The 16,554-nt window shown below is 40.2% G+C and overlaps 2 protein-coding genes across 2 annotated transcripts in view; one reads left to right on the forward strand and one right to left on the reverse strand.

Annotated features, from left to right (window-relative positions):
* The window catches only part of LOC128643713 (cell growth regulator with RING finger domain protein 1-like), a gene marked incomplete at its 3' end in the record, with an annotated part of 40,048 nt that extends 24,426 nt beyond the window's left edge, over positions 1–15,622 (reverse strand). The window contains exon 1 of the mRNA XM_053696544.1: positions 15,422–15,622. Within this exon, the coding sequence (XP_053552519.1) occupies positions 15,422–15,525 (104 nt within the window). The remainder of the gene's footprint in view (positions 1–15,421) is intronic.
* A 331-nt stretch (positions 15,623–15,953) lies between these two features.
* Positions 15,954–16,554, forward strand: part of LOC128643712 (glia maturation factor beta) — a 54,050-nt gene continuing 53,449 nt past the window's right edge. Inside the window, exon 1 of the mRNA XM_053696543.1 lies at positions 15,954–16,036. Within this exon, the coding sequence (XP_053552518.1) occupies positions 16,034–16,036 (3 nt within the window). The 5' untranslated portion in view covers positions 15,954–16,033. The remainder of the gene's footprint in view (positions 16,037–16,554) is intronic.

The following is a 16,554-nucleotide window of genomic DNA, read 5'->3' on the forward strand; positions in this document are numbered from 1 at the left end:
CTTATTTTTATATATTTAACTCCAGTACTTGGTCCTGTTACATTTCCTCTGAGCTTGTGCATGTGCTTTATGTCACTCAAGCACATGCAACTTTATCAGTTTCCGTTGTCTCCTTTACATGACGTGTGAGACAGTCTCTGAGTAAAAGGGACATAATAGTGCAATAATGCATTGACGCTTAGTATTATCATTTATTTGTATGGTGCCACAAAACTCCATAGCACTGGATAAAAAGGTAGGGGTTATACAATGACACAGATTTGAGGTACAAATACATAACAGACTAAATAAGTTAGTACATGTTAGTTAATATGAGTTCAGGGTAGAGTGACACACCAAGACAGCGGACCTGGAATGAGGAGATGAGAACAGAGTCTCCTACAGTAAGAGACATTTTAAGTATGGAGTGTTTAGGAGGGGGGAGACGCTCAGTTTTAAACAGATTAAGTTAGAGGTAGTACAAAGACATACAAGAGGAGATTGCTGAGAAACAGTTGTTAATCTGGTTGAGTAAAGAGGGAGAGATATCAGGAAAGGAAAGAAAGATTTGGTAATAATACACATATAAGTGGTACCAGAAGCCAAAGGAACTTTTCCAAGGGAGGATGCATAGATGGGAAATGCAGGGGACCCAAGACAGAGCCTTGTGGTACTCCTACAGAGAGAGGCACAGCATAAGAGTATATGCTGTTAAACAAAACTGTAAACCAGTCATTTGAGAGATAGGAAGCAAAACTTGAGAGGGCTGTGTCTCGGATACCAAAGGAATGTAAACTTTGTAAGGACGGTCAACTGTGTCAAAAGCCACAGATAGATCCAAGAAAACTAAAGGAGTATTGGCCTTTTGCTTTAGTTGATAGCAGATCATTTGTTACTTTAGTGAGAGCAGTTTCTGTAGAGTGTTCAGGGTGGAAACCAGATTGGAAGGGATCAAGTAAGGCATTAGTTGAGTGAAATTGAGTTAGGTAGTTATATACTAATCGTTCCAATAATTTGGAGGCAAGGGGAAGTTAGAAGGGGTAGTGGCATCAGACTCAATGACACTTTACTGACTGTTACAAATGACTTGGTAATTATTACAGCAAGGCCAGTAGAATTATTGGATGTATTTTTAGAGGTATTTGCAGCAGAAATAGTAAGGTTCCAATGCCACTTTACAGATCACTAGTTAGGCCTCATCTTGAGTACTGTGTGCAGTTCTGGAGGCCATATCTCTAGGATTTAAACAAACAGGAATCTGTGCAAAGGAGGGCTACTAAAATGGTACATTGTCTAAAAAATAAAACTTACCATGAAAGGCTCAGTTATCTAAATATGTTAACTTAGAGGAGAGAATGGGAAATAAGTGCTATGATAGTAACTTAAGTATATTAAGGGGGATAGTAAAGCTGAGGCTGTAAGCATTTTTCATAAAAAAGATCATGATCTCAAGCTGAAGGGTAGTAGATTCAGGAGTAATTTGTGAAGGTACTTCTTTACAGAAAGGGTGATTGATTCATGGTATAAACTTCCACAAGAGGTGAAAATAACAAACACTGTGGGGGCTTCACAAATGCCTAGGATAAGCATAAGACAATCCTTAAAACAAGATACGTTTATACTTTTAGGAAATTTTGGACAGACTTGTTGGGCCTATGATTCTTATCTGCCATCAAAATCTATGTTTCTTCTGTTACAAGGGAGAAGTAACATATTTTCATTAATAGAAGGGGTGGGTAGAAGGGCTGATGAGATGTTTTTTCTAATTGTGTCAATTTTATTTGTTAAGTGATCAGCGTTAATCTGAGCAGTGAGTTTGGTAGTAGGTGAAGGTGGACAGAGGAGAGAGTGTAAAGTTTCAAACAGCCTTCTGGGCTTGGATGGATGAGTTGACACGAGAGAGGGGAAATAGATTGTTTTGCTGGCTTAAGGGCAGCTTGTATGATCTGAGGAAGAATTTATAATGTAGAAAATCAACAAGGGTGCGTGATTTTCTAAACTGACATTTAGCGAATGAACATCTCTGAAGATAGCGAGTTTGTTTGGTGTGGCATGGTTGTTGCCAAGTATATGAAACATGGCAAACTGTGGAGGGTGGAGCTTTGTCAAGTGTTGATTTTAGAGCAGAATTATATTGTAAAGCCGCAAGGTCTAAGCAACAGAGGGATGAAATGTTAGAGTAGAGGTGTCAGTTTAAAAGAAGAGTCAGGGAAATCCAAGCATTTAATGTGATGGTGAATACAACCGTTTAACATTTACTTATGTGAAAGGTTATATTAACCCCTTTGTGCCTGTATCAAAGTGTTAACATTAGAATGAAGTTCTAATGTTAACACTTGCTGTAAAAATGAAATCATGTAATCATGGACACGATCACGTGATTTCAAGGCCAGGATCGGAATATGGGGGACTGTCTGCGCTGCTAGGCACGCTCCCCAGTCAGATTCTTGCTAGTGTCAAAGGGAGAGGCTGCAGGATGCCATATAAGGTAGGACATTCCATGCTGTCCTAACAGCGTTTAAGCCCAGTGTTGTTAGATTGGCATGAAATGTCCTAACGGCATGAAGGGGTTAAAGGGGCAGTCTATTATTGTTTAAAAAGATAGATAATCTCTTTATTACCCTTTCCCCAGTTTTGCATACCCAACACTGTTATATTAGTATACTTTTTAGCTCTATGATTACCTTTACCGAAGCCCCTGCACATTGCATCTTATCTCAGTGCTTTTTACAATCTTGCATTTTAGCCAATCAGTGCTGGTTCTTGTATAACCATTATTATTCTCCACGGGAGAGAGCACAATGTTATCTATATGGCACACATGAACTAGTACTGCCTGGCTGTTATGCAAGATTTAAAAATATAATAAAAAGCACTGAGATAAGGGGCAGCCTGCAAAGGCTTAGAAACAGGCAAACTAGGTTATAAAGTATATTAATATAACAATATTGGTTATGCAAAGCTGGAGAATGGGAAGTAAAGGCATATCTATATTTTTAAACAATAAAAAAATCAAGTAGACTGCCTCTTTCATATATGTCCGTGTAGCACAATTTAAAAAATAATAATAATAATAAATATATATATATATATATATATATATATATATATATATATATATATATATATTATATATATATATATATATATATATTTTTTTTTTTTTTTTTTTTCTCTAAACATTCCTTTATTCCCTTTCCTGTTATCAGTTCACTGGCATTTGACTGGCATGTGGTACAGCCAATAAGATATGCACACATGTATTTCTCAAGCAGCTTGCTCACGTGCTGTAGCGTTGAGGATTGACTAGCAATCCCACTGTGCCTGTGCAGGTTTTTTTTTTTTTTAAACAGTTTTTATTGCTGTAATCAAACATAACAACAGTAAAAGTGAAGGAAAGGTGAATAACAGGTACATATAATTCCTAGTTCAGATAAATTAAGGACACTGGTCACTTGGTGCAGGTCAGGTACCTAATAGTAGGGGTATGAACCAATAGGGGGTGAGGATAATTTGGGGTAACATAATGTGAACTGATGGATAAGTACAGTTTACTGGGGAGGCGACTAGGCGCGAAAAAGAGTGGGGATGTATACTAAGGGGTTGGCGACCATGTAGTATTGAACTTACCTTTCCAATCAGCCCATGCAAGCTCAAAGAGGTCAATTTTGTTGAAGGAGTAAAATATAGATTTTTCCTTTGAGTATAGGTAAGCCATAGTGTTTAACATGGGCCATGCCGGGGGCAATTCTTTCTTCCATGCTCTGGCTATACTGGTTTTGATAGCCGAAAAGAAATATATACAAAGAAGGCTTTGGCATTTGGGTAATGTATGCCTATATGCAATAAGGCTAGGGCGGGAGATTTCTGGACTTGCATACCCAATTTGGATAGGATGAGGAAGCATGAGTTCCAGATAGGCTTATTGGGACATGTCCACCAGATGTGGAGCAGGTCTCCAGTGTGGCCACAGTTTCTCAAGCATAAAGGTGAAGCGTTCTGGTACATTCTGGCTATTATAGTAGGGACAAAATACCAGTGTGAGATGATTTTATAATAAGTCACCATATATCATGATGCAATGTATTTTTTTTTTGTGAGTGTCAGTGTGTTGCCAGAATTGGGAAGGGATGTTGGTGTTCAATTGGGTTTCCCCATCTATGCAGGTGGGGGGCCAGCTCGGGCGGGGAGGTACCTTCTAGTAGGTAGTAATGAGCAGACAGAGGTTTATGAAGTCTGTCTCCTTTTTGCCAGGTGGACTCCCAAGGGGTAAGGGGCCTTTGTGACGAGGGGGTGAAGCCCCAGCTAGTGAGGAAGCTTTTGATTCGCAAGAGTTCAAAGTGAAGGTATGGGGGAATGTTGGCTGAATTTTCCAAGTGTTCTGGGGGGTACTGGGACCAAAAGTCAGAGACCTGTTTTACGCCTAGCTGTGCCCATCTATTCTCGTGTGTTTTAAGAAGGCCAGTTAGGAGTCCCGCAATCGAGGTTACAGGTGACGGGTGAGGGGATATAAGTGCTCAGTGTCTAAGTTTGTCCCAGGTGTTGAGGCATTCTAGTATAATGGGGTTAGAGATTTCAAGAGTTCTACGGCAGTGGGTCGGAGTCCATATTAAGTCTCGAAGGTGAATGTGGTACGGGAGAGAGGCTTGTTCAATTTCCCTCCACTTACTGGGGGATTGGAGGACCCCCCATTGTGAGTTGTGTTTGAGCATCGCCCCTTCATATATTTTTTTTTTACCGAAGGGGAGGCGAGGCCCCCCAGATGCTTGGGAAACTGCAGGATTTTATGCGCTATCCGGGGAATTTTGTCTTGCCAAATAAATTTGGTGAATTCATTTTGAAACTGTAATAGGAGATGACTGGGGACTCTAAACCCAATTTTTTTCTTTCATGATTCAAATAGAGCATACAATTTTAAGCAACTTTCTAATGTATTCCGCCTATTATCAATTTTTCTTCGTTCTCTTGCTATCTTTATTTAAAAAGCAGGAATGTGATGCATAGGAGCCGGCCCATTTTTGGTTGAGAACCTGGGTTATGCTTGCTTATTGGTGGGTAAATGTAAGCTTCCGATAAGCAAGCGCTATCCATGGTACTGAACCTAAAATGGGCTGGCTGCTAAGATTTACATTCCAGTTTTTAAAATAAAGATATCAAGAGAAGAAAAATTGATAATAGGAGTAAATTAGAAAGTTGCTTAAAATGTCATGCTCTACGTGAATCATGAAAGAAAAATTGGGTTCAGTGTCCCTTTAAGGGTAGGCATCAGAAAAAATAGGTAAGTTTAAGGAGGAAGGACATTTTCATTGATGTTATACGACCCATCCAAGATATGGATTTATGGTTCCACTTATGTTTCAGATTTCTTAATTCTGCCAGTAGCAGGATAAATTGTCTTGAATCATCTGCTAGATATTATTGGAGATCTTGACTCCTAGGTGCGTTACATACTTGTCTGTCCAATAAAAGTTGTATGCGTCTTTTAGGTGTTGTGTGCACGCGTTAGTGTAGCCCCAGGAATATATTTCGGTTTTATATAGGTTACCTTTATAAAAAGAATGGTTTCCAAAAGTCTCAAGGATTTCCATAAGTCTGGGAATAGTATTTGCCGGGTCTGCCGAAAAGATTGTAATGTCATCGGCAAATAACGCTATCTTGTGTGTTTTGCCATATATTGTGATGCCCTCCAATTTTTTGTCTGCCCTTATCTGTTCCGCAAAAAGTTCAATGGCTAATGAGAATAATAAGGGTGACAGGGGGCACCCTTTTCTGGTACCATTGGATATCAGGAAGGAAGAAGAGTGGAATCCTAAACCCCTAACCGTTGCCGTGGGAGAGGAATATAGTGCTTGGATTGCGGTTACCACTACTGGGGGGGGATTTGAAGGCTTTAAGGACATCCCAGAGATAGTCCTATCTAATCCGATAAAAAACCTCAGCATCCAAGGAGATGACTGAGAAGGGTTTATTTAGTTTTGTAGATTCACAGAGAATGTTAAGGAGGCGCCTGGTGTTGTCTGGGCCTTCCGTAAAAGGGATGAAGCCCACCTGGTCTGGGTTAATAAGGAAAGGGAGGAGTTTGAAAATCCGGTTTGCTAGCAATTTTGAATACATTTTTATGTCTAAATTTATTAACGAAATGGGCCTATAACTTGAGCAAAAGGAAGGGTCCTTATTGGGCTTAGGGCAGGGGTGTCCAAACTTTGCTCCTCCAGAGGTTTTGGAACTACATTTCCCATGATGCTCAGCTAGATAAATGCTGGCTGAGCATCATCGGAAATGTAGTTCCAAAACCTCTGGAGAGCAAAGTTTGGACACCCCTGGCTTAGGGATAGTGATGATAGCGCCTTCTAAGAATTCCTTTTTAAAAAAGTTACCTTCATCCTTTGCCAAGTTATAGAGGCGAAGGAGAAGGGGGGATAGTTCCTGAAGGTGGGTCTTATAGAAGTGGGCTGGAAAACCGCAGGGGCCCAGAGATTTAAAAGGTTTTACATTTTTAATAACTTGTTTAACTTTGAGTAGGGTAAAAGGAGACGAGAGAGTCTTGCGCTGTTCAGTGGAAAGGGAAGGAAGATTTAGGGAGGACAGATACTCATGTGTTGGGTTCTGCAAGGTTGGGTTATGGTTTCTGTTTGTTTGATATTATATAATTTTGAATAGTATGTAGCAAAGCTTTCCCCAATTTGAGAAGGAATTCGGGTAAGCTTACTATCTTGCGAATATAGTCTTGATCACTGAAGGGATTAAGACTAAAAAACGTGCACTTGTTTAGCACTTCTGAACCCCGGGTTAATGAAATTACAAACTCAGGATTTGGACCAAAAGAATCTAATCGAAGTTAAAACATAACTTTCATTTCAACAAAGGTTTATGAAATCACTGTGTATGTGTGTGCACTTTAAAAACACCTAGAGTCTCGATTAAAAAGATGATTTTAAATTAATCAAACTACCTGGTTTAATTAAAATATATGTAGAGCCTAAATGGGTGTCCACATAAATAGTGTGGATAATATAGGCAGTGGTTACTGAAAATCTAGCTACTAACTTGGCAAGTTGTACTTTGGCACTTGTATTGGAATATAGTCTTTTTGGATAATTAATCACAAAGAGGCGTGGCTGTCAGATTACAGTACCTAATGTCCAAATAAATATGTCAAAATACAAAGCATCAGGGACTACTGATCTCATCAGTTGTGACTTGGTTTAAAGTTATCTAAGTACAAGAAATAGTATATCATGCACTCTTGATTATTATTGAAATGTTACTTTCGTTCTCATAGGTTGGGAGTAAAGCCCAATAAACATTGATTATATAAGCTAGAGTTTTGATGTGTATTCTTATTCGGTGGATATGTATATTTTACATTCAAGCTTTGTGGCTGGTCTGTACGAACCGCTGCATACAGCCTTATTTTGGCATGTAAATATCTAAGTCCTTATGCAAACTATTAAATTGGTAGTTTAGTTTTTGCCACTTGCATCAGTAGGTATCAGTGTTGTGATAACATCGGCGAAACATGTCAGGGAGGGGTATTGTGTAAAAATACCCTAAATTTGTCGTTTTTAAATGGCATAGTAACTCAAATTATTTAAATTATAACTAACTTGAACCTTGGAGTTTAATCTATTATCAACTTTAGGGATTAGTAACATTGGCAGTAAAGGTTAAATCCAATATTCTCACACACTATATGCGTCCTCAAACCCGAACAAGCTAGTGAACAGATATATTACTTCAAAACCCTAAGCACCGTATGCCAAAATAAGGCGTTATTTAGGTGTGCTTACAGGTTAATTACAATGTGGATGTTTATTCAAAAGTATGTTAAATCGATATAGCTACAACTTTGAAGTTTATTTGCCAAAATAAGGCTTTATTCAGTGGTGCTCATAAGCCAGTTTTAAAACCTATGTCTATCAAATGATGTACCAAAATTGACAAATTACATTATATAGAAGTAATTTACATACAAGATATGATTACTTTTGCGCTTATAGACTAGCAATCAAGTTGATGTCTATTCATAAGTGTATTAATTTGATAAAGATACAACTTTGATACACACGTATTGAACTAGTAAATACCAAGTTTATAACCTAAAAATGCATATATGAAGTCAGACATTCGCATGCCAAAATAAGGCTTGATTGAAAGACACCCTTAGGCCAGCTATAATAGCTGACATCTACCTAATCACTTACTAAGCTGGTAAAAGCACAACACTGATACCTACTGATACAAGTGGCAAAAACTAAACTACCAATTTAATAGTTCGCATAAGGACTTAGATATTTACATGCCAAAATAAGGCAAAATAAGGCTGTATGCAGCGGTTCGTACAGACCATCCACAAAGCTTGAATGTAAAATATACAAAATATTCAATGTTTATTGTGCTTTACTCCCAACCTATGAGAACGAAAGTAACATTTCAATAATTACTATCAAGAGTATACTATTTCTTGTACTTAGATAACTTTAAACCAAGTCACAACTGATGAGATCAGTAGTCCCTGATGCTTTGTATTTTGACATATTGGACATTAGGTACTGTAATCTAACAGCCACGCCTCTTTGTGATTAATTATCCAAAAAGACTATATTCCAATACAAGTGCCAAAGTACAACTTGCCAAGTTACTAGCTAGATTTTCAGTAACCACTGCCCATATTATCCACACTATTTATGTGGACACCCATTTAGGCTCTACATATATTTTAATTAAACCAGGTAGTTTGATTAATTTAAAATCATCTTTTTATTCGAGACTATGTGTTTTTAAAGTGCACACACATACACAGTGATTTTATAAACCTTTGTTGTAATGAAAGTTATGTTTTAACTTTGATTAGATTCTTTTGGTCCAAATCCTGAGTATGTAATTTCATTAACCCGGGGTTCAGAAGTGCTAAACAAGTGCACGTTTTTTAGTCTTAATACCTTCAGTGATCAAGACTATATCCGCAATTTGTCCCTGTGCACAAGCACTCTAGCTCATAAGGTATACATACTCATTAAACCAGATCGAGCACCCTGTCGCTAATAACACTGTAGTGCTAGTGCCACCTTTTTCTTTAACAAGCTTACTATTTTGCTTGATTGGATGAATTCGAGAGGCATTGGTTCGGTGGCGTAGTTTGTTGGCTAACATAGTATCTGCCTTGTTACTTTTATAGTAAAATAATTGTTTCCATTTGAAGAGGTTTTTGTTCTACTTAGTTCAAGGTGGCTGATATGGGTTCTGAGTTCTAACATTTGAATAGAATAGAGTTCCGATGGGTTTAAACGGTTAAAGTACTCTAATTCCCTAAGTTTGCTAAAGGTTTGAGCTAGGGATAGACCTGACAGTTTTTTTTTTTTTTATTATGGGCTTGTTTTCGAATAATGTAGCCTCTTATTGCGGCCTTGAGTGCTTCCCATAGTGTATTGTCTTTGGTCTGTAAATTGTAATTGAGTTGTATTAGCTCCGTTATATCCTTACGGAGCGCCTCTCTAAAGGGGATGTCAGAAAGAATTTGATGGGGTAGTCGCCAGGGAACTTTGGGACTGTTGGTGTTTATGGAGTGAATGTCATCAGTCACTTGGTCATGATCTGACCAGGGACACAGTGAGATAACAGAACGCTTGAGTAAGTCCAATGCTTCTGCAAAGCAGAACATGTAGTCAAGTCAAGTCTGGAATATGTTTTGTAGGGATGGGAGTAGTGGGTGTAATCTTTGTCTTTTGGGTGTAGGGCTCTCCATATGTCATAGTAGCCATATTGGGTCATGAGGGTTCTGAATTTGAAGGCTAAGTGTTCCACATGATGGTTCTCTGTGGTTTAGGTAGTAGTCTATTTTGCTGTCCCAGGTCATATTGAAGTCGCCCGCAATTATTACTCTACCCTGCCTTGACTGTTCCAATACTTGGAGAATTTTTCTGAGGCATTTGGGCGGTGTGTATTAGGGGAGATAAACCGAGACTAGAGTATATATATATATATATATATATATATGTTACATGGTCTAATTTGCAGACTAAGAATATATATCTAGCTTGGGGATCTCTAAGCACCTGGATTTGTTCAAAAGCTATTCTTTTATGTATTAGGATAGCAGTTCCTCTTGCTTTTTTGGAGAAGGGAGCATACTCAATTGTCGTGTAGTTTTTAGAGTAATGTCTATGTGGATCGTCTTCCTGCCAGTGGGTTTCTTGGAGGAACACCAAGTCAGGGTTGTGGAAATTTAGTGAGCGGGTTAGTAAGCTTCGCTTAAAAAGGAGGAGTTTAGGCCTCTCACATTATGTGTCAGGAATCTAAGCGCAATCATGGAAAGTTTAAGAAATGTAATATGTGTAAACCTTCTGGGTACTTAGGTGAATACAGGGAAGGGGTGAGGACGGGAAAGGAGTGGGTCAGTTTTGGTGAATATGAGGGTGGGAATCTGGGGTATGTGGTGAAAATAGTCCACCTCTGTGGAACCCTGGAGTGGGCTACCTTAGGGTGGGGAGAATATCAACAGGGAGCAAAACAGAGAGCTGGAAACGCCCCCCCCTGCTCCATAATATCATAAATATATTATAAACATATAACTTTGCCAACATAATTGAAAATTAAGGTGGTATCCATTTTTAATCGTGGTGCACTTAGGTGTCACTCTTTGGGCAGAAATATAAGTTTGCGCCCAAGGGTAAAGTTCCAAATAGGTTTTGTATAAATTGAGTTCATGGTGGTGAAGAGCGAGGCCGAAATGCCTCCTGATTCTGTAGTCTTTTGTTTCTTCGCTCTTTTACATTCCATTCAGGTGCTGACGCACGCAGTTTGCATTGCAACATGGGCTGAGCCTGAGCGGGCTCACTTTGAATCCCCCATAGTGTAAGAAGGGTGTTGCCCTCGGGCAAAGAAGACGACACAACATGGGTCTGATTGTCACGAGTGATTATGAGTTATTATGGGGTAGCCCCACCTGTATTTGATGTTTGCTTTTTGTAGAGCTCTGGTGACAGGTTGATACATTCTACGTTGTTGTAAAGTATTGGCTGATAAGTCTGGAAGCAATTTAATTTCTTGAAATTTCTCAGAGTTGGTTTCTTAACGGTGGCCTGCATTAACTGTGAAAGCAGACTATTACGTCTCTTGGTTTATCTTGTGAGACCGTCCTTGGAGGCAGCACTCTATGCGCTCTCTCCATAGTGCTTGTCATTACGTCCAGAGGGCCCAACAGCTCATTAAATAGTTCCAGTAGATAGCCCTGGAGGTCAGCAGGGGTAACATTTTCAGGAATTCCTCTGAACCGCACATTATTTCGACGTGCCCTATCCTCCACATCTGCAAGTTTCAAATAAAGTTGCGTTACTTGATCGGCTAGAGATTCCAAGTACGAAAGTAGTTTGGTCAGTGGCCATGTCGTCCTGCTTGCGCTCAAGTGCGACTACTCTGTCGCCGATTTCAGAAATGTCTTTCCTAAGTTCGGCTGAACTGTGTTTAATTTCCTGAGTGATTAAGCATGTTTGTATTACATTTTTTTTCAAAAGTTGTTTGAGTAGATATACACAGGTTAGGATGGGAATCTTCGCCCATTGATTCTGGGTCACTAAGACCATCATTGGAACTTTCTTTCAGGTCCTTATCTGGTTGGGTGAAGTGGTCAAAGACCGCATTTTTAGCGGCAGTAGGGGTCTTTGCGTGTCTCCTAGATGTGTGAGGCATTTCCGAGTTGAGAATGCTAATGGATGGGCTCGGGCTCAGGCTCAGTGAGTGTGCTGCGTGAAGGATACCTGGTGTCTTGGAGTAGTTAGTTGGCACCAAATTATTACCTTAATTCACATTGAATGGAGCGGGGCTGGGTGACATTCCTCCGGCACTACCACATCTCAGCTGCTTGGTTGGGGCAGCGCTGGCGGGTGCAGATGATATATGTAAGAGAACAAATAAGGAAGAAGACCTCTAGATGGTCTGTTTGTCTAGAGGGGACTTATGTTGAATTAAATATGGTTAGGCCATGAAGGGGCAGTATAGGGAGGGAGGTCTGGCTTATGTAGTGTATAAAGCTCTAAGATATGGTTATATACCAGACAAATGCCACACAACTAAGACAAAAGGCAAGACATGACTCAACACCAATGTGTCACCCTAGTTGGCACCTGGCCCACCCTCTCTCCCCAGGGAAGCTAAGCGGGAGGGGTGGGGGAGAGAGGATTTAGTTCAACTTTAAGTACTACTCCTAAACTACAACCTTCTTGGAAGCAAGTACAAATAGCACACAATTCCTAAACAATTTGATGAGCAATACTAGAATCTGGATATGTCAAGAGATACACGAAATTCCCTAAAGCCTATCTCCCACCTAAGGGAAAAGGGGGTACGACCCGAAGGAAGGGAAAAGGAAGGTGACCCACCCAGACAAGCTGGGCAGGAAAGTGGGAGGTGAGAGAACGGCTGCACAATAAAATTACTAGCCTTGTCCAAGTACTAATATCAGCAGGTAAGTTAAATATGCAAGGGTTATACAACGTCAGTTTATTAATAATAGTAATAGACAGTCCCTTCTTTGTCTGAGTATAGGGTATATGAGACTCAGATTAAGTTCCTTTATTATGGGATGTGCACTCACTTGATCTTAAAAGGGTAGAGGGTGCTTAGAGAGAGTCCCAGTGGTAAGGGTTGATGAAGCTAATGTTAGGCCTAAAATATAGAATAATAAGTAAAGGACTCACCTGTTTTGGTGCTTGATATGGGGATCTTAGTAGCTTTGATGGTATTCCTGGTGGCCTACAGCCCCTAGGATTGTAAAGGAAGCTAGAAATAGGCTGTGGAAAGAAGAGCCTAGTTGTAGAGGTCCTGTAGGGTCATGATAGCAGGCTGCAGGTGTCCTGCTTGAGACTTGTACTTTTGTGCTGGGCTACGGCATGCAGACTGCAGGTGGGCCTCCACGTGGTTAAGTGTTACACGCTGGGAGTAGCGCGCCAGTCAGGACCCTGGTCCACAGCACAGCTGCTGAATAGGTAGCTCTATTGCCGGTTGTCAGGAGGGAGTCGCCTGGTATCTCTGTTGCTGAGTCAGCGCCTGTTTGGCAGGCAATTTCCAAGATGTTGATTTGCGCCGTTGCCAGGATCTGCGCCAGAATCAGTAGCACTGTCTGTCAGCGGGGCTCAATCCATGTGGCCGCCGGGGGCCGAGGAACCCTCTCCGGGATTTTCTCACAGGGAGCCAACCCTTCACCTGTCTGATCGATCGGCCTTGGGGTGGCGGGAGGCTTGTCACGGAGGGCTCGGTCCTGAAGTCAGCAGGTTTTGCCGCCTCTGCTCTGATGCTGACCGGGGTAAGATGAAGTCCAAGGGCAACAAAGATAACCCCGAATTATGTCTTAGGAAAGGCGATTTAGCTGCTTTTGGTTGTTTTTTTTAGCTCAAGTTGTGCAAAGCGATGTGAATATGCGTCCGCTCCTGTTGCTGGCTATCTCCGCCTCCTCCGTGCCTGTGCAGTTTTACGGAGTAGCCGAAAGCAGCTTCAGGTAGACAGTGAAACTACTACACCGTAGGGATTTACTGTTCACCTTTGTGAATACAGGAGCAAGTTCAGTATGAGCAAAAAATGATTTTTATTAGTATAAAAAAGAAAAGTTATACATAAGAAAATATGGCTTTATATTTTGGAGCATATATATTATTTGGATATGGCTATAAATTACGAATTAAATGCTTGTTTTTTGCTTGGGGTATGTTGCTCATATTGAACCTCATCAAGTGTTCACAGCAGTAAAAAGTGAATCGGTATAATAGAGGATTCACAATCTACCTGAAGACGCTGTCGGCTACTAAGTAGAACTGCGTAGGCACAGTAAGATTGCTAGCTGATCTGGCCTCAAAGCTGCAGCATGTGAGCGAGCTGCTGGAGAAATACACAAAGGGCGTGTGATGCACCTCTTATTGGCTGTACCACCTGCCAGTCAAGTGATAGAAAAAAAGGATCTGACAGGGAAGCGGTCAAAGCAACAATGACAGGGAAATTGATAATGGCAAGATTTTAAGGAGAAAAAAATATTTTTAATAAAATAAGATGTGGTCCACCGGGACAGTCTAAAAGAGGTGGTAGACAGTTTAGAATTGTCAATGGGTATACTGAAGTCACCTAAGATGAGGGAAGGAATATAATTATTACTGCATTGCTGTTTCAGAGCAGACTTGTGTTTAACCCATTTGCGAGGTTAAACAGAGCAATAAGCATTTGTGCAATACTAAAATGCTTTAAAACATTAAATAAGATTGTTGTGTTTCTATTTAAAGGGACAGATTTAACTTATACTTTCTCAATTAACCTTTTACCGCCGTTCTGTCCAAACGGCGCTGGGCTTTAGCGCCGTTAGGACGAAATACGTCATAGCCGTTTGGCTGTTCTGAAGCCCACAGCGCTTCCTGGATGTGATCGTGGTCTGGAAGGTGTGCCTAGCGTCACAGGGACGCCCCCCTGACCCGATTCTATAATTGAAATCTTGCGATTGATCGCGTGCACGACCCTGTTATGAAAGGGTTAAAAAAAAAAAACAACAACAAAAAAACCAAACAATCTAAGACAAAAAACAATAACATTAAAGCATATATTAACTAGATTAACCCTTTTGTGCCAGCATCAAAGTGTAAACACTTGCTATAAAATTGAAATCACATGATTTTAAGGCCGGGATTGAATAATGTGGGACTGCCTACGTTGCTAGCCACGCCCCCCCCAGTCTGATTCTTGATTGCGTCAAAGGTTGTAGGCTGCAGGATACCATATAAGGTATTATGTTCCTTGCTGTCCTAATGGCGTTAAGGCCCATTAGGACGGCATGGAACGTCCTAACAGCGCCTAGGGGTAAAAGGACATAACAGTCAAAATTAAACTTTCACAATCAGACAGAGCATGCAATTTTATGCAACTTTTCAATTTAATTGTATTAGCAAATGTACTTTGTTCTCTTGGTGTCATTTGCTGAAAAGCATGCGTATGTATCCTTAACAGCAGCAATGCACTACTGGGAGCTAGCTGGTCATTGGTGGCTACACATATACCTCTTGTCATTAGCTCACCAGATGTGTTCAGCTAGGTCCCAGTAGTGTACAAGTGCTCTGGAACTGACTTTAACTATGTGTTTAATACATTCACACGAGGTTAAACATAGTTATATGCTAGAGGTGCAACAATGAAATCCTCTAAGCCGTTCATTTTAGTTTTGCTCTTATATGTCCACCTAACCATTTAGATTCACGGATAAGCACAATGTCAGTACTTTATAGGTACCGAGACTACATTATTTTTTAGGTCATTCGTTCCCAACCAAAATGTGATTAAAAACAATGTAGGCTAAATATAACATTATATTCCTCTATAAAAGTATTCCTCACAATTACAATTTGAAATTTGTTATATAACATATTGAATTGGGCTATGCCGTTATAGTTCGCCCAGTAATGAACGCACTTACCATCCTGACACTAGACCAGTAGTGACTAAGAAGCACACAACCACCACAAAGACATAAACCAAAGGAGAGTACTCGTACAATGTAGCCAGGAATATAGTTGGCATAGCATCAATAAACCTCCCTGGTATTATGTAGAAAAACAAGTAAGAAACGTAATGTATGGGTCGTCTGACATCCCATAGTCCTACACCGTCACCGGAATACTGCGTATGGCCAATCGAAAAGAAAATATTGGAAAATAATTTATCGACAACGTGGCTTTCATATTTGTTTTGGGAAAAACAACGTTAGTGTAAAAGTTACTCTTTTTACAGGATACAATTTGCATGAAAACTATTTGCAAACGTTATTAAATACCAACCACACGCCATAAGGTGCGATATATAGAAATATATCGAGCGCTTTATTTGCAGGGCTAACACGGCACGCCAGTAACAAACATGGCTACCATCATTTACTGCATCTGTCACTTCGGACCCTCCTAAAGTTGAGGAGAAAGTGTCTGATTGGCTGATGCGTATATCACGTGATATTGGATTGCTAGCGGTGTGGTGGTGCGAGGTTAGGTTAGCCGCAATCCGAGGTTTGTGGACAGCAGAGAACCGGTTGACAATGGTGAGTATAACGGTGGTGGTCCTACAGCAGAGTATAGTGGGGAAACCTGCGGATTAGAACCCAAGACAATTATGTGTCGTTGTATTGATAATGGAGAATTGCAGCTGTTCCTCCACCCATCCCTGAGGCTTCCTGCATAGGAAGCACAGCCTGGGGTTGGAAACTTCACTCTGCTAATGTGTGGGAGGTTTATTTTCCCACCCTTCTAATATCTCAATGCAATTGAATCTTGCATATGTAACCACTCACACATTCAAATAGTAATTGAAGAGATTATGTATCTTAAATATCAAAAAGGAGCAATTAAACCATTTTACTTTTTCTATATCTGATACGATTTTTTTTACTAGCGCTGAATTGAAGGGACATGAAACTAAACATATGTCTAATAGTCAATTTCTGCTCTGGCGTTGACTATATGACTAAAGCGCCATAACAGTCAAAATTTGTTAGATCATGTCATTTTAAGACTATTGACCTAATATTCACTTGAACGCACAGTAGAAGTACCATGGGGA

This window comes from Bombina bombina, unplaced genomic scaffold (genome assembly GCF_027579735.1).
Source record: "Bombina bombina isolate aBomBom1 unplaced genomic scaffold, aBomBom1.pri scaffold_610, whole genome shotgun sequence".
NCBI lineage: Eukaryota > Metazoa > Chordata > Amphibia > Anura > Bombinatoridae > Bombina > Bombina bombina.